Source organism: Sander vitreus, chromosome 23 (assembly GCF_031162955.1).
Source record: "Sander vitreus isolate 19-12246 chromosome 23, sanVit1, whole genome shotgun sequence".
In the NCBI taxonomy this organism is placed as follows: domain Eukaryota; kingdom Metazoa; phylum Chordata; class Actinopteri; order Perciformes; family Percidae; genus Sander; species Sander vitreus.
The window spans coordinates 19,165,933-19,189,422 of NC_135877.1; the positions used below are offsets into that span (position 1 = coordinate 19,165,933).

The 23,490-nt window shown below is 38.3% G+C and overlaps 1 protein-coding gene across 8 annotated transcripts in view; it reads left to right on the top strand.

Moving 5' to 3' along the window:
* Nucleotides 1–20,447, top strand: part of dgki (diacylglycerol kinase, iota) — an 86,691-nt gene extending 66,244 nt beyond the window's left edge. For 4 of the 8 annotated variants that reach the window (XM_078242874.1, XM_078242875.1, XM_078242876.1 and 1 more), the window contains 14 exons: nucleotides 378–490; nucleotides 3,718–3,780; nucleotides 5,938–6,038; nucleotides 6,394–6,473; nucleotides 6,759–6,803; nucleotides 7,319–7,388; nucleotides 8,881–8,921; nucleotides 9,064–9,188; nucleotides 10,291–10,316; nucleotides 11,852–11,889; nucleotides 12,848–12,968; nucleotides 13,246–13,282; nucleotides 14,361–14,460; nucleotides 16,264–20,447. In XM_078242874.1, coding sequence (XP_078099000.1) covers nucleotides 378–490; nucleotides 3,718–3,780; nucleotides 5,938–6,038; nucleotides 6,394–6,473; nucleotides 6,759–6,803; nucleotides 7,319–7,388; nucleotides 8,881–8,921; nucleotides 9,064–9,188; nucleotides 10,291–10,316; nucleotides 11,852–11,889; nucleotides 12,848–12,968; nucleotides 13,246–13,282; nucleotides 14,361–14,460; nucleotides 16,264–16,377 — 1,074 coding nt within the window. In that variant the 3' untranslated portion in view covers nucleotides 16,378–20,447. Of the gene's footprint in view, nucleotides 1–377; nucleotides 491–3,717; nucleotides 3,781–5,937; nucleotides 6,039–6,393; nucleotides 6,474–6,758; nucleotides 6,804–7,318; nucleotides 7,389–8,880; nucleotides 8,922–9,063; nucleotides 9,189–10,290; nucleotides 10,317–10,886; nucleotides 10,983–11,851; nucleotides 11,890–12,847; nucleotides 12,969–13,245; nucleotides 13,283–14,360; nucleotides 14,461–16,263 lie in introns of those variants that run through there. The other 4 variants (XM_078242878.1, XM_078242879.1, XM_078242877.1 and 1 more) reach the window with 3 other exon arrangements.
* Nucleotides 20,448–23,490: the final 3,043 nt, after the last annotated feature.

A 23,490-nucleotide genomic window follows, 5' to 3' on the forward strand; every position in this document is an offset into this window, starting at 1 on the left:
CCATGATATTTTCATATAATCAATCAATAAAACATAAAATGGACTTTGTCTTCGATCCAATCACATAACAAAGACATTTCTCTTTAGGGAGACCCTTAAACCTCTCTCTCTTTTTTTTTTTACCGTATAGCTAGTTGTAATGTAACTAACTGTGTGCACAAAGATCTTTGACGTTTAGTTAAATTCTGCTTCACACTGAAGTAAAATGATTTCCTGATCATGTTTTTAGTCTTTCTTTCTCCGGAATAAACATGTTTTATTACCCCCAAACTAAGGTGCACAGAAAGTACTGTATTGTATCATATAAGTATTGTATTAGCACTGATACTGAAATTGACCAAATGTTGAATTTTGTGTGTCTTTGTGTGTGCATGTAGGTGGACGGTGAGCCGTGTCGACTGGCTCCCTCCACTCTCCGAATCTCCCTTCGAAATCAGGCCAACATGGTCCAGAAGAGCAAGAGACGCACTTCTGTGCCCTTGCTCAACGAGTGAGTCACACACACACACACACACACACACACATAAACATGGTGATGTCATCTATTTACAGACAGTGGATGCAGACGAGTGTGACAGTCACACATTTTAACAATTTATTTAAGTCCACTTGAAGGAAATAATTTACAGGGACATAAATATTATAGATGCTGTTAAATACATATACAAAATCATGGGCCATTGGCATACATCAGGTCTTCATAATATTAGGCATATCCCTGGGTATAAGTAACAGGGTCTCCGCCATAGATGGCGGTTGCCTATGGTAGCAGACAGAGCACAGTACTTTGCTAGCCGTTTAGCCCTCTTTTTGGGCATCCCAAGTATCCCAAGCCCTCTTACGACCAGCCTGTGTGTGTGTGTGTGTGTGTGTGTGTGTGTGTGTGTGTGTGTGTGTCCTAAGCTGCCAAATATGAAAACAAATAGTCGGCACCTGTAGCCTAGCTCTGAGATGGTATTTAGGAGTGGTTGGTTTTTAATGACCTTGGTCAAAAAAGCTTCCTCCATGCTAGAATCAAAGGTGCACCCAACCTCCAAAACAAACACCTCACTGGACTCCAGATTAATCACAACATCTGGTGTGCACACACACACACACACACACACACACACACACACACACACACACACACACACACACACACACACACACACACACACATACATGCATACATACATACATACACACATACATACATACATACATACATACATACATACATACACACACACACACACACATACATACACACACACACACACACACACAAAGAGGAACAAGTCATGCAGCGTTGTAAAAGTCTGAGTTGCACGGAGTGAGTCATACAATCTGTTTAGTGGGAGCTGACATTCACTCCTCTCCTTTCAGTTCGCCAAACCACAATCAGAGGAGGGATATGTATGTTCAATTTAATCAAAACAAACTGTTTACTGTGTGGTTTGTCAGCTTAGAAGAAGAATAAAAGGAGACATTTATTGATTATTATCAGGGGTGAAGAAACAGGGCTGTGGTCGCCTGCAGTGGTGGAAGAAGTACTCAGATCCTTTACTTAAGTAAAAGTAGAACTGCCACATTCTAAATATACTCCATTATAAGTAAAGTTCATACATTTAAAAGTAGTATCAGCAAAATGAACTTAAAGTATCAAAAGTGTTATATTATTATAGAATAATATTTATAATTTTTATATAAAAAGACATATGATACAATGCAGTACTACTACTAATCTGCCCTCTCAATTAAATGTAGTGCAGTAAAAAGTACAGTATTTCCCTCTGAGATGTAGTGGAGTCAAAGTGTAAAGTAGCATAACATGAAAACAGTACAAAGTATGTCAAGTACAAGAAAAAGTACAAATATGTCAAAATTGTACTTGAGTAAATGTACTTTCCACCGCTGGTCGCTTGCTGTATAAAAACAATGGGCCTCATTCACCAATATCTTCCTACGTTTTTTCTTAAATTTGTTCTTAAGAAAGTCCCCAAGAAAAGTCTACGTCTGATTCATGACGGGTTCTTAAACAGCAGAATTGTTCCCAGGTGTGTTCTTAGAATGATGAATCCCAATGTCTTCGTAAATTGAAAGCTCGTGCCCGTTGGTCCAACACCTCATTAATTCCCATAAAAGGGCATGAGTGTGTGCACACTTAGAGAAATGTCGAAAAGACGTGGTAAAGACAGCGGAGGCCTCGACTCCAAAAGAGGAGGTACTGCTGCAGGAAGTTAGCGAAAAACGAGACATATTTAGTAACGTCAGCAGTGGATACTAAGCAGCAAATAAAACCGATGCATGGAATGCAATTACTCATGCAGTGAACGCTGTATCCGGAGAAGGGCGCAGAACTGATGAAGTATATATAGGCCTAGCACAATTCATACACAATGGCAATTCAAAGTGCTTTACAAATGAGCAGAAGTGTAGTGTGTATTCATTAAAACAAAGAAACATATAATTATGTGTAAAATAATGAAAATAATGTGGCCGGGTCGGTTCAGTGGTAGAGCAGGCGCACATATACGTAGAGGTTTATGCCTCGACGCAGAGGTCCAGGTTTCGAATCCGACCTGTGACAATTTCCTGCATGTCTTCCCCCTCTCTCTCACCTAGCTGTCCTGTTAAAAATGAATGGCGGAAAAGACCCAAAAATAATCCTAAAAAAATTTGTTATAAAATGATAATGGAGAGAAATATTACATTTTAAATTAGAACGGACGAAACCGGTACAACTCCTTGTTTTGCGCAAACATGTCAGCTCTCAATTGTGCGTAAGAGTGCTCTTGAGTGTGCGTCGATTCTGTTCTTACCTAAGAACAAATCCCAAATGAGAAAACATTGGTGAATGCCAGAATCTTTGTGAAAACTGCGTACAAACGTTTGGTGAATGAGGCCCATTGCTTATATCTGGCTACTAACACTCCTCCATTCCCTGTAGCACTAATACTTCTGTATGTATATCTCTTTGTTTATATCTGTGGGTCTATTTTCTTGTAAAAGTCGAGCAGCTACAGTAAATGTGTGCACATGAGAGAAAGAAAGTACACCGTAAATATTAATAACTAGCTGTAGCTGCAGTAACTAGTGTCTTTGCTTGATGTACTGCTATGCTACTGTACTCTGTGCTATCAATGTTTGTCTACTTACCTCTGGGCTTTTCTCCGTCTGTCCCTCCTCCGGTCCCTCCTCTTCTTTTTGCCAATGCCAACACACGTCTGAAATCTTTGATTATTTATTATTTCCATTTGTTTATCTTCTCTTCTCTCCACCCTTTGTTTCCTTCCTCTCCCCTCGTTTATTTCATTTTTTTCTCTTCTACTTCTGTCTTATCTCCTCATTCCCTTCTTTCCTTGAGTCTCCTTCTCCTGCCCTGTCTCCTCCTCTTTTTCATTTTCTCTCCTCTCCTATCTTCTCTCGTTTCCTTGTCTCTCTCCTCCCTTTTTTCCTTTCCCCTCTTTCACCTCTCGTTTCTTCTCTCCTTGTTATCTTTACACTCTTTGTCTCCTCATCTAACTTCCCCCCCTCATTCTCATCTCTTCCATTATCCTTTCCCCTCCTTTGTTTTGCTTCTCCTCTTCCTCCCCTCCCTCTTCTCTCTCATTTCTTCTCCTCTTTCTTTCTTCCTCTCCTCTCCGCCATATCTTTCTCCTCTCTTCTGTGTGTGTGTGTGTGTGTGTGTGTGTGTGTGTGTGTGTGTGTGTGTGTGTGTGTGTGTGGCCATAGTATTCAGAAGGTGTGTGCAGCTGATCTGCGCCGCCTCTCTGCTCCCCCCGACTCCTTCTCTGTGTAAGTACCTGAGCCCTTTGTCACTGTATGTAACATGTTTGTGAATGAGTGAGTGAGTAAGTGAATGAATGAGTCACTGCTGCTGCTGTTGTCATCGTTTGTCTGTTTGGGCTCAACCAGTACTTCATTAATGATACTGAAACCAGTCACTTTTTTTTCCAACCACTGATATGATGCTGTTTGGTTGATTACATGAACACTTGAAACCGTCTTTCATAATTATTGAATTTCTTATTTTGTACTCACATTGTTTTTCAAGAGAGAACTCACATTTAGCATCATTTTATTGACTGTATCTGCCGTGACATTTGCTTATCCTCGGCCTTATCTAGCACATTTTACACATATATTATCATTTGTTTTATCTTGAATGTCTATCATTTACATTTCCCTTTTTTTTAAGATTTGTTATGGGCATTTCTGCCTTTAATGATTGGACAGCTCAGACATGAAAGTGGAGAGCGAGGGGGGAAGACATGCAGGAAAACCGTCACAGGTCGGACTCGAACCCTGGACCTTCTGCATCGAGGAATAAACCTCTATATATGTGCACCTGCTCTACCAACTGAGCTATCTTGCCACTTGTTTTCTTTTTTTCCTTCTTTTAGGAAAACCATCACTACTTGAATTACTTGTGTATGTGACAAATACACCCTTGAGTCCTTATATTTGAGGGATGCAGTAATTCTTGAATTAATCAATTAGGTGATCAAGTATTTAGTTTGATTAATCATTTAGTCTATAAAACGTCAAAATAATGACAGAAAGATTAATGACAGAAAGATTAATGACAGAAAGATTGAAAAAAAAAGATTGCCCATCACATTTTTTTTTTTTTTAAATTGATTGTTTTGTCCGACCAACAGTCCAAAACCCAAAATATATTTAATTAACAACGATATAAAACAGAGAGAAGCAGCAAATCCTCACAACTGAGAAGATGGAACCAGTGATTGTTTGGCGTTTTTGCTTGAAAAATGACTTGAGCAATCAATCGATTATCAAAATGGTTGCAGGTTCAATTTACTAATTGATTCATTGTTTTAGCTCTTTTCCCCTTACAATATAAGTTTGCATTTGTCCAATTGTTTTTGTCACGATGACGTGACATACAGTATTTCACTTAATTTATTTTAATATTTATTTCACAACTTTTCTTTTTCGTCATTTCTCATTTCCCCCTTTATGCAAACTTTTAGTCGAATGTAGAACATCGAAAATGCCCATTTGTATTTTGTAAATTTTGCAATTACATAAACACTCCTAACTAACTTCAAATGTGATAAATACTGACTCACAGTAAATACTATTTGCAGCATCAATCTCGACAAACTTGTGTCAGTGTTGGCTTTAAAAAAATGTATTGGTCGAACCCAAGTTTAGTTGTATTGTGTTGAATGTGAGTTTTTGTTACATGTGGAGAGAGAGAGAGAGAGAGAGAGAGAGTATGGCAACATACTGAAGCCTCTCTTCTAAATGTGCTTCTGCCTCTTGATGTTTTTCCCACTGTAGTCCATTTACCTTTAACCTCACCCTGAGCATATTACACCTGCACCACCCCTTGGCTCTCACTTGATGTCCACGCTCTCCCCTAGAAAAGCTGTTTTCATAATTTTGTGACCGAGATTGGCGTTAATGTACTTTAATTTGACACCCTTTTTTGTTCCTTTGCAGGTAAGAGTCTGAGCTTTTGAGGCTGGGTAGATGGGTAATTTTGCCAACAGCTGCTGTGTGACCAACAGTATTTTCTCATTGTAGTTTTGTTTATCACCCGCCATGTTTCTGACGTCAATATTCAACCTCCATCCTCGCTGAAGGCAAACATTGACTTAGAAATGTGTTAGCCCGCCTCAAGCTTAAACACAGAATCAGGGTCGTGTCGCAGAAGGATAGCAGAGCCTTGTATATTATTATTTTTTTTTTTGCAAAGCTTCAGTTATACTTTACACCTTTTTAAAACTTGAGCTCAGTTAGAAAACTTTCATCAAAACACGACAGATGAGGAATTAAATATTATTTTGCAAAAGCTGCAAAATTTAGTTTGTTATGCGTGTGTCTGTGCGTGTCTGTGCGTATATGTATGCATATGTGTGTATCCTTATTATTGTATGTTTGGACATGTCTGAATTGTGTGTGTGTGTTGTGTGTTTTTTCTAGTCCTCACGCAGTTCCAGATCGTTTGCGTCTTCGAGTGAATCGGATCAGCCTCCAGGAGTACGACAGGCTGCAGTACGACAAAGAACGACTACGAGACATCTGTAAGGAGTGTGTGGGTGTGGGTGTGGGTGGGTGCGTGCGTGTTCTCTCTGAAATAAAAAAGCTTTTATGTATAATCAATGTTTTTATACAAACAATGGATTGCATGACTATTCGCAATTATTAACATGATCCTATTGATTTAATTTTAGACTTACATTCATCAGGTGGACACAAACACGACTCCAAATGAATCATACAGCTGCTCTGTAACTGCAGGACGTGTAAATAAGAAGAAACTGTTGCCATATCAACTTTAGAAGATGATAAAATGTCAATGAACGCAGCCCAAAAAAATGCAGTTTAACCTACTTTTTCAATGCATTATGTTTTAAAGTGTGTGTTTGTGCATTGCAGCCATCCCAGTAGGCATTGTGGTGGTGAGGGGGGACTGTGACCTGGAGACATGCAGACTCTACATTGACAGATTACAAGAGGCAAGTTTTCCCCTTTGTCTTCATCATTAATGCTCATTATCGCTTTAATTTTCTTCTTTTTTTTTCTCTCTCCACTCTGCTGTTTCTTCCTCGCCATCATTATTTCATGATGCTTGCAGCGTTATTTATAGATGGATAAGCAAACCAACACCACTGGGAATGCAGGGCTGCTCTTTAGCTGTGTGTCTCTCGTGGGAAACTAACCAAGCTAACATCTGTGGAAGTTTTGGATGTAATTGCTTTGGCTGTTTGTTAACCTTGAAACCTGTCTGCTGTGCTTGCTAGGACTTGCACCAGGCGCCATCTACTGGCCACAGAGTGCACTATCAGGTATATCACTTTTGGGTGTCTTTCTGCAGGGAAAGCTGGGTTATTATCCGTTTTGACGGCTTTATAAGGTTTTTGCTACATATTTAAAATCCCACACATTTTTAGAATACCTAAAATCTGTGTCATGATTTCAATGATTTTGGACAATGATATGTTAGTTATATTTTTAGCGGTGTTCCATAAAGAATGAAAATTTAAACTCTGGGGGACACCACACCCCTTTTCAAAATCAGGAATTAAGCTACAAATTTTCTGGACATATATAACAGTAATATTATAATAACGTTCATAGCTGTGGTGAGTCTAACACCAATCTAAACTACACTTTACTCTGCCTCATTGTCCTGATTGTCTCTGTTGTGTTATTGATTGTTCAACTGCTCAATTGTAAGCTCTTAAAAACACAGTTTTTTCTCTCTGGATTGCTCTCTTTTCCCATGTAAACGCTTCTCCACTGAGTTTATTGTTCATAAAAGTGATGATGAAGATCATGAGTGTCTGATGTCTGTCCTCAGGATGAGAGCAGAGGCGTCCCCCGGACCAGTTCAACCAGTAGACTCTCTCCTAACTGGAGCTTCTTGGATTGTAAGTAAATAAGACACTGACATTTTGAGAAACTTTTACTTTTTTAAACAACTAAATGTAAAAAAAAAAAAAACCTTAAGGAGTTCATGGACATCGGAAAAACATTTTTCGGGCTAGATTTTGCTAACCGAGTTTCCCAGTTGGTGATGCGTTGTTGACAACTGACGTTTGATGTAGGCGACTCTGGTTCACTGAAAATATTTCAATGACAATAAACTGTTTGTTGTGGACAAACGCCTCTGCCAAGAAACATACACAGACATAACATGTTTCAAATTATTCATAAATAGGCCTGTGTATAAAAAACAACACCTTATCCGTGTCCTTTCCCGTTCGTTGTCCTGCAGATAACACAAACAAACACCTGTCCGTGTGCTGTTTCTATGCTCGTATAAGAAAACAGCAGCAAATCTTTTGTTATTGTGGCCTCCATGTTTACACGCACCTGATGCTCTAGGCTACGGCCAACCGTCGGTGGCAGTCATGCAACAAGTTGTTATGCCAAACGCCAATATAACAAAAGAAGAAGAACACGCATCCCGACCATGTGAACGCTGGCAGTCGGAAAAACAACCTATTCACGGGGGCGGTCCCTGATATTCCCAGGTGGCATGAACGCACCAATTTTTATCGTTGCTGTCACTGATGACTCGTGCAGTGAACACATTCATTTTCTTTCAGGTTCCCATCAAATTTTTTTTTTTTTACTGTTCCTATAAATTAACTTTCTTCTTTGCTGTATTTTTGTATTAGAGTCTTTTGTAACTATATTAAGAAAAGAGCTTTACAAATAAAGTCATTATCATAATTGTGACATTCCGCTAGTTTCATTGATTTTGATTATCGAAATCAAAAGCAGGATTGCCGATTCCCACAGTATTTTCTTCTCTCTTCACCCCCTACTTGCGCACGTCCGCAAAAGACACAGCATAACGGTAGCTTACCAGCTAGTAGCATGCAGCTAAAGACACAGGGTAACGTCAGCTTACCGGTAGCCTGCAGGTGCCCTTCCCCAGACTCCATTGGCACTGCCTGAGTCGGAGATAACGGAGAAACAAAAGAACTGGAAAATCCTCCCGCTTCCCTGAAGTCACCGTGTGGCAACATTTTGCCTTCCCTGTGACTTATGGAAACAAACAACGAACGATAAACGTGTGATTCATCCATCTACAGGACTTCATGATGCATTCGGGTGCCCCTTGTTAAACTCATAGTGCATTAAATTGCACCTCGTGAACTCTGAGAAACTCAAACTGATTATGTAAAATACCCTTCTGCCATCCAGTGGCTTTTATTGTGGCATTGCCGTCACTGCTGGAAAAATCTTTTTTTAAATTGAATCGAATCGTGACCTCAAAATCAAAAGTCAAATCGAATCGTGGATTTGGAGACTCGTGACTCCCCTATAAGCAACAGTAAAAGTGATGTGAAATACATTGCTTAGCATATTTTATAAGTGTTTCCCATTGACATGTATGTCTCTGCTCTGCAGCCACATCAGCTGACCGCTTCTATCGCATCGACAAGGCTCAGGTAAACACTAGCTCATTTGTTTTGGTAACAGTTCAAAAATCAATGAATTGGTGTATTATGTATGATTTTGTCAAATGTTTACTGGCTTTACCGACTCATATAGAATCACATGCCTCTGTTCTGTATGCATGTGTGTCTGTAGGAGCACCTTCACTTTGTGACAGAGATCTGTCAGGACGAGGTGTTTATCTTGGATCACGAGGGACCAGTGGGGAGCCAGGGATCGTCCACGGGGATGCCTGATCTGGTGGTGGAGCCTACGGCTGGGTACGTGAGCAGATATAGAAGACACACTTTTTTTTTTTTACTTTATTTAACGAGGTAAGTCCCATTTAGTGGAGACCTGACCAGGACGGCAGCATGAAGAATATGTATGGCTACTTGTGCTCACTACACATGTGCAGTGATTCATTATTATATAAATCAAGTGATAGACATGTGCTGTCACATACATTTTTACTAAATCTGTATGAACGACATGCATTTAGTTTTTTACACCTTGGGATAATACTAAAACGATCAACAAGTCAACCAAGAGAAAATTAATTGACAACAACAGTTTTGATAATCAATCTATCATTTATTTTCTGGTTTCAGCTTCTCAGATGTAAAGATTTTTAGCTTTTCTCAGTTTTTATATAAATGTAAATTGTCTATCTTTTGAAGACAAGACATTTGAAGTTACTGTTTTAGATTCTGGAAAGTTGTGATGGACATATCTGGGCGTTTTATAAACATAACAACTAATAGATTATAAATATATAAAATATACGATATCATGGCAGATATAATCATTAAGGAGATGTAAAATGTAAATACAGACATGAAAAAGAATATTTGAGGTCTCAATTAATCGTTTTGCCTATAAAAAGTCAGAAAATCGCGTAAAGAGTCTGTTATAATTTCCCACCCAGCCTGAAAATCTTTGAACGTCTCGTTTTGTTTGACCAACAGCCCACTAGGCAAATTTAGTTTACTGTCACACATGACAAAGCAAACACTCAACTCCTCACATTTGAGAAGCTGGAACCAGCAAATGTTCTTCATTTTTGGGTATAAAATGACTAAAATTATCCATATTTTATATAGAGTGAACAATTAATCAAAAGAAAGATATAATCTTTGTCTATACATGTTTCTAACACACATACACTACAGGTACACTTAAGGCAAAGGCTCACATTTGAGAAGCTGGAACCAGCAAATGTTCTTCATTTTTGGGTATAAAATGACTAAAATGATCCATATTTTATATAGAGAGAACAATTAATCAAAAGAAAGAAAAATAATCACTACTTCCTGCACCGAAAAGAAGTTTGCTACATACACCAATCGCATTTTCATTTCTTCTGTTTCTTTCTATTTTCAGTGTTGCCTTGACATCTGAGGAACAAGGTAACACACACACACACACACACACACACACACACACACACACACACACACACACATATATATCACTTTCGTATCCGTGGTGTAGAGTGTAAAAGCTCTTTCAGAATGATGATATTTTACTATTTCCCTGTTAATAAGTTGCACTTTTTTACAGAAAGATGTTGGATAGCTTTATTTTTTAGCTTCACATCAACTATTTCTGTGTATGTTTGTCTATAAGAAATGTGCACGTCAAAGGATATCTGTCAAAGGCAACTGTTTCAGCTTGAAGAAGTGTGTTACTCCCCAAGCTAAATCTAATTTTAACATCCCTTGAGGGCTTTGCAGATGTTTTTAAAACCAGGTGACAGTCTCTTTAATCACCCTGTTCAGGCTTGTGATGATTATAACAATAGCGTTCTCTCGAGACATGTTCTGGGAAAGTTGGAGGATATTTACTGTGTCATGGACGTCTGTCTGGTTTCGTGTCAGTAATAAGTCATCGTAATTCCTGGGACTCTCCACAGTTTAATAGACCTGCTGTTCCTCATCCTCACATGACCCAACATGTTTATGTTTGTCCACTTTCAGGTTTGGCTCCACTTTAAACCGCCACACTGAAAATATACAGCTCGGTCCACACTCACAAATTGATCTGATGACTCTTGACAATATCCTTTTGTATTTTCTTGTGAATATGAAATGTATGAAATAATTTCATACATTTCATATTCAGTCAGAAAAATGGCTTTGTCATGTTTGTTTCATTATTTATTATTTTGGTTAAATTTGTCTATAGTTCAGTTCCAGAAAACAGTAAAAAGGTTACAGATACAGAAATTATCCATAAAAATACAAAAGTGACTCAGTATCTTTGGAAACCACACAGTCACTGGTGCTGTGGCTTTGCACGTGATTACACTATCAAACATTTAGTTTATTTTGTTCCTCTAACTTCCTTACTCTAGCTAATATAATCTTTGTCTATACATGTTTCTAACGCACATACACTACAGGTGCACTTAAGGCAAAGCTGAGGCAGGTATTTGAGTTATTTTGAGGTCATTTTTTGTTAGTAAGTATTTTTAGCTGTGCTATTGAGAGGCATGTGATGGCTCCAGACCATGAAAATATTCTGCTACAAGGAAATTAGCTTGACCTTCCCCTGACTGATCACAACACAGACAAGCAGACGGTGGATTTGTAGGAAAGTGAAACTGAAAGTTCAAAAGAGTACCTTTTTCTTTTTTTTTTGTAATTAGCATCGCTTCCTTCTTCTTAAACAATGCTTCACTTTGAATATGTGTGTTATATGACACACACACAAACGCAGTTAACATCCGAAGCAAAGATTTGGTTGCATAAAAAAAATCCCTGGACTTTATTCATAAATAGTCATCATTGTTTCAACACAGAGGCAGATATATTTAGAAAATGAGGAAGATCTTTACAGACAAACAGGTGTATAAATGGAAACTTAGAAAAGTCTGCAGTAATCAGTCAACCCCAGACTTGTTGTTGTTCGATCTCACAGGATGATTTCTTTGTGTTTACAGCCCTGCTGAAAGCCGCCAGTACAGGAGATCTTTCTATGGTAAAGTGCAATCACGCACAGATTGTCGAGGAATGTTCAAACCAGTTTTAGCTGTTTGTATCTGCTGCACAGACCTGGGTAGTTTAACCAATTAATGATTCAGCATAAAACCACTTCATTAAATCTCCTAAAGGTTTTTATATTTGTGGGTTGATATAGATCAATTGGTTACACTTTACTTGAAGGTATCTACATAAGAGTGACATGACACTGTCATGAACGTGTCATAAACATTATAAACAAGTAATAAACGTTTATGACCTAACGCTTCTTTTAGTAAGTGTCATTCGCTTTTTGTCATGACAAGTTATGGTTAGGGTTAAGGCCTTTTTATGGTTGTGCGTCGAATCGACGACAGACCCACGCAGACCCCTCTGCGTCTACGCCGGACCCTACGCCGTAGCCTGACGTGCACCTCTCGAAAAATGTAACTACACGTCGCAGCGACGCACGTCGCTCGGCCGTGGCTTAGTAGCGTTGCATTTCCCCTGACTCATTTCCTGGTTCTCCTTCTGAGCCTCTGCAGGACCAAAAAAAGGCCTTAGGGTTAGAGTTCATGTGTCATGACTGTGTCATGTCACTCTTATGTAGCTACCTTCAAGTAAAGTGTTACCGATCAATCTTACAAGTTAAAAGTGTTTTCTACAAACGCACATAAATGATTAGAAGCTTTTCCCAAAGCAACTCTTAAGAACCAATGCGTTCTGTAGTGCTGAAGAGAAAGCTGAATATACTTTTTAAGTTACACGGTGTATTAAATGTCTGTAAACCATGCTATATGTAATAAAAAAAATACATAAATCACAACATGTCAGTAATAAGTTGTAAACAACACAAAGACATGTTTTATAACATGTTTCCATTAACACACCCCAAAGATACAAATGAGGACTCATTTTCTTTACTTTTTAAAAACCCTAATTTGCATCTTTTTTTCTGTTTGTGTCGATGTCTCCAGCTGTCGGAGTGCATGCGTCGAGGCGTCAGCTTGTTGATTAGAGACTCTGCGGGTTGTTCAGCGTTACATATAGCTTCCCAGGATGGACACACAGACCTGGTCAGCTTCATACTGCAGCAGGGTGAGACTGTGCATGATGTGTGCATATGGGTAAATGTGTGTGAAATTATCTTAAAGCTGCTGTACGTAGCATTTTCCTTCCCATTGGTAGACGACCTATGATCTACCTCCTGGGCCACAGTGCCCCTTTTAAGTTGTTTTTATGTTTAACATTGTTATAGGAGTGCATCCTAAATTGGTGTAGTACTCCTTTAAAATGAGTAAATGTATATTTTCTTAAATAATTAATCGTGTCTTCTACCAAGCTGCTCATGTTTCTCTTGTTTCCGCCTCTTCAGGCTCTAAGGTGCTTCTGGATTTGACCGACAGAGAGAAGTATGTTGACTTCTTTTAATTCAGTTTTTACTAAATGTAGTCTATATATCCGCGACAGTCCACTTCTGGGATTGCTCCAGTGCCGCTGGAAATTCCGCGGGATTTCCCCCTTTTCGGCCGGATGTCCTTTACCTTCCGCTTTCTTTGTGTTGGCATTTTAAACTCCAGTGGATTTCTGAGGACTATGGTTAACTGCTCCTCAGATCTCTGCAGGGTAAATCCAGACAGCTAGCTAGACTATCTGTCCAATCTGAGTTTCTGTTACACAACTAAAACTACTTTTGAACGTACACATGTTCCACCAAAACAAGTTCCTTCCTGAGGCTATTTTGCAGAGGCACCGGAGCTTAGCGCGACGCAAGACGATTGTGATTGGTTTAAAGAAATGCCAATAAACCAGAGCACGTTTTTCTCCCATCCCGGAATGCTTAGTGGACTAGCCAGACCTTCCTCCGCAACGCTGTGGAGGAAGGTGTGTATATATATATATATATATATATATATATACCATAATATCATAATAGAGAACACCTCTCTGCTGTGTTATTGTTTTTAATCCAGTTTGCTTGTTTTACGTCAGTGTGATCAGTGTGCCAGTAATCTTTACCTGTAGATTGCAACCACACTTTTCAAGACAAGGAAATGTGACATTTTACACATTCTCTCAGCTTACTACACCAGATTATCCTGCCTGCTGCTGTCAGACTCTATAATCAGCACTGCTCTCAGTAGACCACATGGACAAAATACACACACCAGGACTGATAGAACATAAGACATACCACAACATGTGACTTTGCAGTTACTGTAAATATATTTTACTTTTACTTTTACTTTTTACTATTTACTGTGCAATTACTGTAAATACATTTTACTATTTTAATATTTACTCTATTTAATTATTATACTTAATTTTATTATTGTTGTGTGTTAACGTGTGTCCTCTAATTTCCTCTTATCCCTTGCTGCTGCAACAGTGTGAATTTCCCCATTGTGGGATTAATAAAGGATTTTGAATCTTGAATCTGATGTGTGTGTGTGTGTGTGTGTGTGTGTGTGTGTGTGTGTGTGTGTGTAGAGGGGAAACTGCCTTGCACAAAGCAGCCTCAGAGAAGCAGCATGCTGTGTGTCGATTGCTGGTGGAGGCCGGGGCATCCCTCGAAAAGACCAACTTCCAGGTAAATACACACTCATTAATTACACTACATCCATACACACACACACACACACACACACGCTGTAGGAACACACACTGTAGACACACATACATTTCCCGTAAATACAGCTGAGTCATATCAAGAGGACGAGCATGACTTGTACATGTTTCACAGAGAAATATGTTTACTGCCAGGGTGTGTCTCTCTGTCTCCAGTGCATGTTCCCACTTATCTGGTCTGTAGGCAGGACTTTTTCAGCTTTCAGCTTTTTTTTTTAGCTTTTAGTCTTTGATCGTTTGTTTGTTCTGGGTTCACCAGCTGTCAAAATCCCTCATTTCACTCTGCTGAAACGCTGGAAGAAATAGGAAAGCAATAACCCAAGTGTGGACAAAATAAATATAACGAAACAAACCTATTCTTTTGAGGTATTTTTGTCTTTCTTTTGTATAGTAGCTATTAAAAGCAGAGCAGAGGTAATTTGGTTAAAATAAAAATCTGTGACATTCTTAAAGCTTTGCTACTGGTTGAAAACAACATTTTGTTTTTTCAGTTGTTTTTTTTTCATGCTGCAGATAAAGAGTGCTTTACAAATCGAAACCTTCCTGCCACAACAAGAAAACATGTTCTCATTGGGCAAAGTGGCTCACATAGAGTCAAAACTGCACAGGAAGAACATAAATCCACACCAATGTCCTCTCTCAGCACATTATATACAATATACTGTAAATTGCTTTTTGTAGTGGGAATTTCTGTTCTCTTTTTGAGTTTTATTGTCACATTTGCAAATTAACAGTCGACCTTTGACCAAGAACTTTGTCATACAGGCAGTTTATTTTCAGTCTATCAAAACGCCTCCATGAACTGGAGACTTCATTGTTTCCAAGTCACACCACCTGTAGCTGCTACCTTTCATACGATACATTGGGCACACAAGCTCTGTCCTTGGAGATAATGGTTTCTGCTTCCAATAACAGAACAATCAGTTCATAGAAGGATAGTTATTGTATTTTAGTCACATACACTTTTATATTAATATTCAGTAGTACTGTGTGCTGTGCAGCTTTAGCGAGTAGAGTAGAGCTTTTATGGCACAACTTCCCCCACTTTAAGGTGAATGGAGATGTCTGAATAAGACTGAAGAAGTCGGCTTCGTCGACGCTTGTTGTATAAAGAACAACTTTATTTGTTTTGGCTTCATAGATGATGACTCTGATGAAGGCCAAAATGCCAAAAGTCTCACAATAAATCCTTTCTTTATACCACAAATGTTGCTGGAGACCAAAAGGGCCATATAAATGTCTTGAATATCTTATACACTGACTGTATAATCTGTAATCTAATGCAATCTATTATAACAACAACAAGTGTCTTTGGGAGGCTCATAATAATATTCAGGATGTGACTCAACTCTGGTCATTTTTTTAGGATGTAGTTTGGTTGGTTATGTAGTGGACTGCATTAGATTGAAATGTGTTCCATAACATTTACAGCTCGATTAATTGATCACTTGACGGACAGGAAAATAATTTGCAAAAATTATGATAATTAATCAATTGTTGCGAGTCATTTATTTTTTTAATTTTTAATACTTTTAATCAATCTAAATATCTCAGCTTGACATTTGGGAAATAAAAAATTGATTCATTTGGAAAATAATTGTTAGTTCCAGCCCTACACTACCTTTTTTATTTTAGTGAGTGTGTGTGTGTGTGTGTGTGTGTGTGTGTGTGTGTGTGTGTGTGTGTGTGTGTGTGTGTGTGTGTGTGTGTGTGTGTGTGTGTGTGTGTGTGTGTGTGTGTGTGTGTGTGTGTGTGTATCCACCAGGGGAAGACGCCAGCGGACCAGGCGGAGGGAGACTCGGAGCTCACCACCTTCCTGAACGCCCAACAACACACATCTTCTCTTGCCGCCCACGAAGACTTGGAGACGGCTGTCTGAGGCGCGCACACACACACACACACACACACACACACACATTCTCTCACACACATTCACTCGGTCTCTCTGGACTCTGCACACACTCGGTAGTGGAGACGAATCTGGGAGAGAAAAGTATCGAGTCCGGCTGGTCTCTGCAGACGGAGAGATCCATGAGACCAAGGAGTGAACTGCTTCCGCTCACAGCAGCACTGCAGTGGAGATTTTATTAGTCAACTATTTATTTGTATTTATTTATTCATATTCTATTTATTGGTTGTGCCGATTGATTGGTTGACTGAGTGATTGATCGTAGGACTATTTACGGTTCAGGATGCAAGTGCACTTGAGCAGCCGTCGTGAGTTCACGGGTCGTTTCAGAAGGCTGAACTCATAAAAACATGTTTATTTTGGTCACAATTCATATTTTAGGAATGGGTTCACTCAGCAAGACTAGAAAAAGAAATGTGTCGTTCAAACTTTTAAAAGCAGTTAAAAAAATGGTTTCTGTTGAAAATAATCCAAATAACTTAAGTTTTATATATGTTTACCCCGGGAAACCTGTGTGCCAAAGACATTACACGGACGTAGTGTCGTATCTGTTTCAGTAATGTTCCCACAATCTATCACAGTGGTTTGTTTTCACATGAATCTCTGCTTTCATACCAAATTATGTAATGTTAATGTTTCCATCCTGCTGTTTCGGTCAGCGTCCACATTACTGGGTCTACGGAGGGCTTTGATAACATTATAAAGCAAAAAAAAAAAGACTTATTTCAAATGTCTCACATTACTATGGAAGAAAGGAAAAAAGGAATGTATTTTTATAGCACCTTCTAAAACCAGAGCTGCAAATTGCAAAGTGGACAGTGATCAAAAGTTTTCAGATATTAAACAAACAAACAAACAAAAAACATGAATGTGTAATGAATTATAAAGATTCCAGACTGCACAGAAAGGGGTTTTAAAGGCCTTTTTAAAAATGTGGCACTGACTTAGCTGACCTGATACTGAGGAGGCTGTTACTCCACTGATTCCCAACCTGAGGGGTCCAAACACTACATTTCAAGGGTCATAAAAATGATTAAGAGTATATGAAAGAAAATATATATATTTCTGTCACACAAAATAATGATTATTTTATTTTTTAAATGTTTTTTTTTCTTCTAGAATACTTGATAATTTGACGATCAAGACAATTTTGACAATTTTTCAGGCCTCTAAAGACTCTTCTACAGTAATTAAACAATCTCAAAAGGAAAAAAAGAACTCTTTGCTCTGACTATTCCCAGTTTATATTGATTTGTTTTAAGGTGTCAGAAGCTGAAAGAAGGTTGGGACTCACTGGTTCATTCCAAAGTGTTGGAGCTAAAACAACTATTCCCCCATTTGCCTTCAACTTTAATCACAGAACGTCTTGCTAGAAATCTGAAATGTAAAACTAAGCCAGTATCGGCCCAGTATAGAGAGTAAAAAAACAACGCATTTGTTCAACTGTAACTACAATGCAGCCAGTTGATTATGGAGGACAGACCAGACTCTGTTATAAAGCATAATCACTAACCTGTGTATGTTCAAGTGTTTGACTTTCCAGCTGCCATCACGCAAACAAATATTTTAACTTTTCACAGTGTGTATCTGGTACTCCTGACCCGACGAGGCTTTTCACATGCAGCTTGTGTGTGTGTGTGTGTGTGTGTGTGTGTGTGTGTGTGTGTGTGTGTATGCGTGCGTGTGTGTGTACTGTATGTCTGTGTGATAATATTCCTCATTCCATATCAAACCTGAAAAGAGAAGTCAGTACAGCTGCAACAGAAACCGTCTTCACTCTAATAGTGTGTGTGTGTGTGTGTGTGTGTGTGTGTGTGTGAGTATTTTCATGCGTATCTCAAGAGTGTGTGTGTGTGTGTGTGTGTGTGTGTGTGTGTGTTTGCAGCATTTATCCAAGAAAAGAAAAATCTGAGCCATATTCAATGCAATATGAATAGATTAACGTCTCTTTGCATTTCTATATTAATCGTTTACATTACATTAATGTTTTTAACATCGTCGACCATTTAGCACAGAGGAGTATTGAATGTGCCGTTTTACTTCAGTGCTGGTTGGGTATATGATTGTCTTGTTATTTTATCTTTATTTTGTGTGCATGTATGTCAATGGATTGAACTTTTAAAACAACCCTGTGAGGTCTCTTTTGATATATAACCTGGTGTAAACTAAATTGACATGTAAAATAGGAAGTGCTCGCCCCAAAGTATTTCTGGGGACACTGAAACATTTGAAAGACTCACATGTAGCCATTGTAGAAGTCTGAAGCCTTTAAACTGCAGTGAATACTAACTTTATGAACAACATGCTGGGAATTTGGTTGGAAATCCCGTTTTTAGCTGCTAATACTCTTTTTTATGAGTCATTTCTTACATTTTTTGTTTCAATAGGGCTTTTGTCATTTTTCTTTACAATTAAAACCTGACCGGTAAAAGTTTTATTTGAAAATAGAGATGTTAAACAAGGATGCATCTTTTGCAGTTTAAGGTCCACTTACTAGATTTCGTCCAAAGCCTCCAGCGACAATTTGTGGCTGTAAGCTTTAGAAGATATCTAGTAAAATGCTGTGTTCCAGGCAACCTGTAACTCGTGTTTTCACAACCTTCTACCCGTGAAAGTGCCCTGGAACGGCAGTCAAACCCGTAACTTACTACCCCTGAACTCGTACCAGATCGTTGTACTCCCAGTTACGGTTTTTGACGTCTCACACACATAAACAACAATGTCGACCCCTGTTGATGCTGTACAGACGCTGGTGATTAACAGTGAGAAATAGAAATAAATAGACCTAAATAGGCAACGTAAAGTAATTCCGCACATTGTAATCAAAACAATACACATACGATTGTGTACTACTACAGGTTATGTTTATTAAATGAAGCCCAAAATATGTCGCTGACTAGAAATCGCTATTATCAGCTAGCGCTAGCTAACATCAACGTTAGGTAGCCGCTAACTTTGTCGTGACTTTGCCTGGAATGCTACCAAGTCGTGAGTCGTGACTTGGAAGTCATAACTTGCGGGCTAAAAATTGTGTCTGGAACGCAGCAAAAGTAAGGGATTGTTCCTATTTTTTGAAATGGGGTTGTATGAGGTACTTATCCTTATCAAACTTTTTTGAAAAAGTTAGTAATCATAAATAAACGTCAACAATTTTATGTTATTTCTTTAATTTACTAATTTTTCTTGTAATCAATTAGCTTCTCTTGCTTATTCGTACATACGCTCTAAAATAAAAATCTGGCAAACGCATTCTTTTCAGATCAAAAATACATTTTTAATAGATACTTTTCAGGCAATCACATTTTTTCTTTCCATGGCTGTGGTATAAATTAAGATAAATGTTTTTTTGGCTTTGCGATGAGTATCTAAACTTCTTTTCCCATTTTAATCCAAACTCACAACAATCTTTGCTTACGGCTTTTTCTTTAACGATATATGAGATGTTCTGCTGCACTTCTAAGTAATTCCTCGACTAAATCCACATTTCAAGCCTCTCAGATTAGATTTTCTTGTCAAAGTATTTTTTTTTCTCTCCTAATATGTTCATGATGCAGGACTTCTACGATGACTACCTTTGTCTACGTCCCACACTGAGACGCTGAGACCTTCCTCTGAGTGTCTGGAGACAAAGTGTGTGTGAATGAAATCTGAACTGAATCTTAATCTGTGAATATTGATGCTCGGCCCGCTCTGACTGACATGCGCACACACGCTTGTTATCACTCTTTCTATTGAGTAGAAACTTTGTATTAAATTGTGTCTCACATCAGCGTTGGTTTATGCATGGCATTTTCTTACCTCCTTCCTTGGGATTATGTTCTGGTAATGGCATAAAAGATGGCATTATTGTTGTTTAAACTATTACATTATTATAGTTTTAAATTATTTCTACCTGAGTTTCCTCTTAGGTTAGACGTGTTTTTCTTTTGCTTTTGTATTTCTTATTTTTCTGCTGCCGATGATGATGATGATGATGGGATTACTTGAAGTTTGTTGTTTTATTTGATTAATTTGTGAAAAGAAGATGATGTGATGCTGTAGTTTTGCCTCTGACATTATTTTCTGTTTGAATGATTTGTGTGGACATACACTGCTGGACAGTTGCTAAACTGTGTTTCCTCTTTCTTAAGACAAAAACATTTATCCGGAAACCATTGAGAAACACCTTTTCCATGAAAATGTGATGCAAAGATGTCCCATAGTGCCCAGCTATAATGTATAATATGTTTTTTATTTACCTTTTGCATCATATGTGCACACTAACTCCAAAGCAAAACCCAGGATGATCGCAAAACAAATAGTTATTCAAGTAATGACAATAATACATCAAATATCTCAAATATATTAACAAGACCAAGAGTCTACAGCCATGCCTCCAGCTCTGTGATGCTCTCCTTTGAGCTAAATGCTAACGTTGAAACAGGAATGTTGGGAATTTTGTCATAAATAAGAAAGTATATACAAAGAATAATTTTGACCTTATGCTTGTGCTTTAAAAAAAAAAGTCAAGCACCAAAAAACGGGACATGAATGTCTAAACCAAGTTTTATTGCAATCCATCCAATAGTTATTGAGAAATGTCACTCCACACATTTCAACCCAGTGGTGGTGCTGGAGGATAAGTCAGAGTATTGCCAAAGTCAGTAGGATTCATCATCTGGGGATCATGAATGTTTGTACAAAATGTTATGGCAATCCATCAAATAGTTATTGAGATCATTTAGTCTGGACCAAAGTGGTGGACCAATTAATAGACATTGTCTTTTTTTTAACAGGGCTAAAAATATCCAGAATATTTAGGAAAGGAAACATTATGATATTAAACATGATGACAAAAAAGCATTAAAAACATACAGTACACTAAGGCTACGTTCAGACTGCAGGCAAAAGAGGCCCAAACCGGCCCGTCTCGCCCACACCGTCGGGGAGGTGGAACGTGAGCGCGTGCGAGGGCGAAGCCAGAGGGAACTCTGGTGGAGGCTCGTAGCGGTCCTGACGTGCAAATCGGTCGTCCGGTTGGCCTTCATTTTGAAATAAAAGCGAAAATGCTTACTTCCTTCATAACCTCCCTAACTTTAGTGCAACAGCGTGCTGCGTCTGATGTCATTGTTATTGTTCTTTTGCCCATGCGGGTCAGTTCGAAACGGCAAACCGTTCACACTGGAATCTGATATAGGCCACATTTTAAAAGGTAATGTGAACAGCCAAACAAAAAATCGGATCTGAGCAAAAAATCAGAATTAGGCATTAAGACTTGCGTTTATTTTCTCATTGAGACTGTGCTCAGCTACTTACAGGAAGCTACACCATATATATACATTTACAAGAAATGATTTAACTCAGAAGTCAGTTCTTAAGTTTTGAATTGAATAGAGATGAATCTGTATTTCCCAATAACTCAGTGTTTGTTTTACTTCAGTTTTAACTTTAGGGGGAAGCTGATATAGAAACACTTTGCTTATAAAAAAACTTCTCAATAGCTATTTTTACTTCCATCACACTGATTTAACATTTTACGTGGACGTTGGCACTATGTACAACCTGCTAGTTATACAAAAGTTACATTAATATGTAGAATTGATAGATGAGACTCTTTTCAAAAGCACTGTGTCATAGAAAGAATAAAGAAGGTCAAATGTACAGTAGAGTATAAAATGAAACCTTAAGGTCAAAATTTCATTATGTTGATTTTAAATGTGTTTTTGGTCCTGTTAGTATTGCTTATAGGTTTGGAGTCCTTGAACATGCACCTCAGCACAGATTACTAATCAAGTACTTACAAGCCACTGGGGTTCTTAATATCTAGTATACAACTAATTTCTGTAAATCATTACCAATCTATATTACAGGGTGTGTTAAGTTATGTTAGTAATCCTATAATCGTAAAAGGATTACTGTAAACCCCTGTAAATTACACCTATGTGTGCTACAGAAATTCACTCCTTGTTGTCCTGAACTTCAACCTGAGTATAAAACCCTAAACAAGGATGAGCTTGCATTACCGGCGTACTGAAACGCGTGTATCAGCATACTGGTTTTTCTGTCCTTAACAGGAAATGAACTGTGACTCATAGTGTTAAAAAAAAAAAAACTACTCTGAATTTAACACGAGTCTGAGAGCTTTCTTAGGTGGCTGTAAAATCAGAAGTTTGCTGAGTCACAGCTGGGAATTTCCTTACAGGGCAAATAATACCTGTGGTAAGCCAAAATCCTCACATCACGTCACCACTCAATCTTCCTCTGCAGACTAAACTGTAGATGTTCAAATGTCCATTTCTCTGAGCGCTGAGTTCTTGTCCATGTTGTATTAAGAAAACTTGAGATTGAAAGCTAATTATTGAGCACAGAAATAACATTTCATAATATGACCTAAAAGCTCCAGAACAGCTGTCTCGTAATATGACTTTTTGTCTCATAATTTAGAATTTGTGTCTCATAACTTTGCCTTTACTCGTCATACTATAATTTTTTTGTTTTATAATTTTGACTTGTTTATAGGTTTGACTTAGTAAAACAAAATGTTCACGTATACCAAGTGCATTTTGTTTTATCATAACTAACTTAACATCTTTTAAAAAAAAGAATGACTGGGGGAAATGGGCTTCCATAGAGTTTACTAGATCAGTGGTTCCCTTGTGACGCTCAACTTTAAGAAGTCGGAGGAGAGTAAGTAATTCACATGAACAAAAGTTGGATAAGAAACAATTTTTGGTGGTGTGTGTCAACCTGAGACCCCTTGTGGAAACCATCTGTCTAGATGACTGCTAGAAAAAAATAATTAAAAGAAATATATACTGTATTTCAGAGTTTCCCCCAGTGTATTGCGAGCCATGTTGTTACGATGAACAGAGCGGACTCAAACGCAAGGCTCAAAACGTAAACAGATTTATTTAACAATAAACTCGAACATAGAATGGCGAGGAACTCAAGAGCCGAAACTTGGATAGCGAGGGACACAAGAGCAAAACCTAGGATGGCGAGGGACTCAGGGGCAGAAACTAGGATGGCAAGGGACTAAAGGGCAGAAACTAGGATGGCAAGGGACTAAGGGGCAGAAACTAGGATGGCAAGGGACTCAGGGGC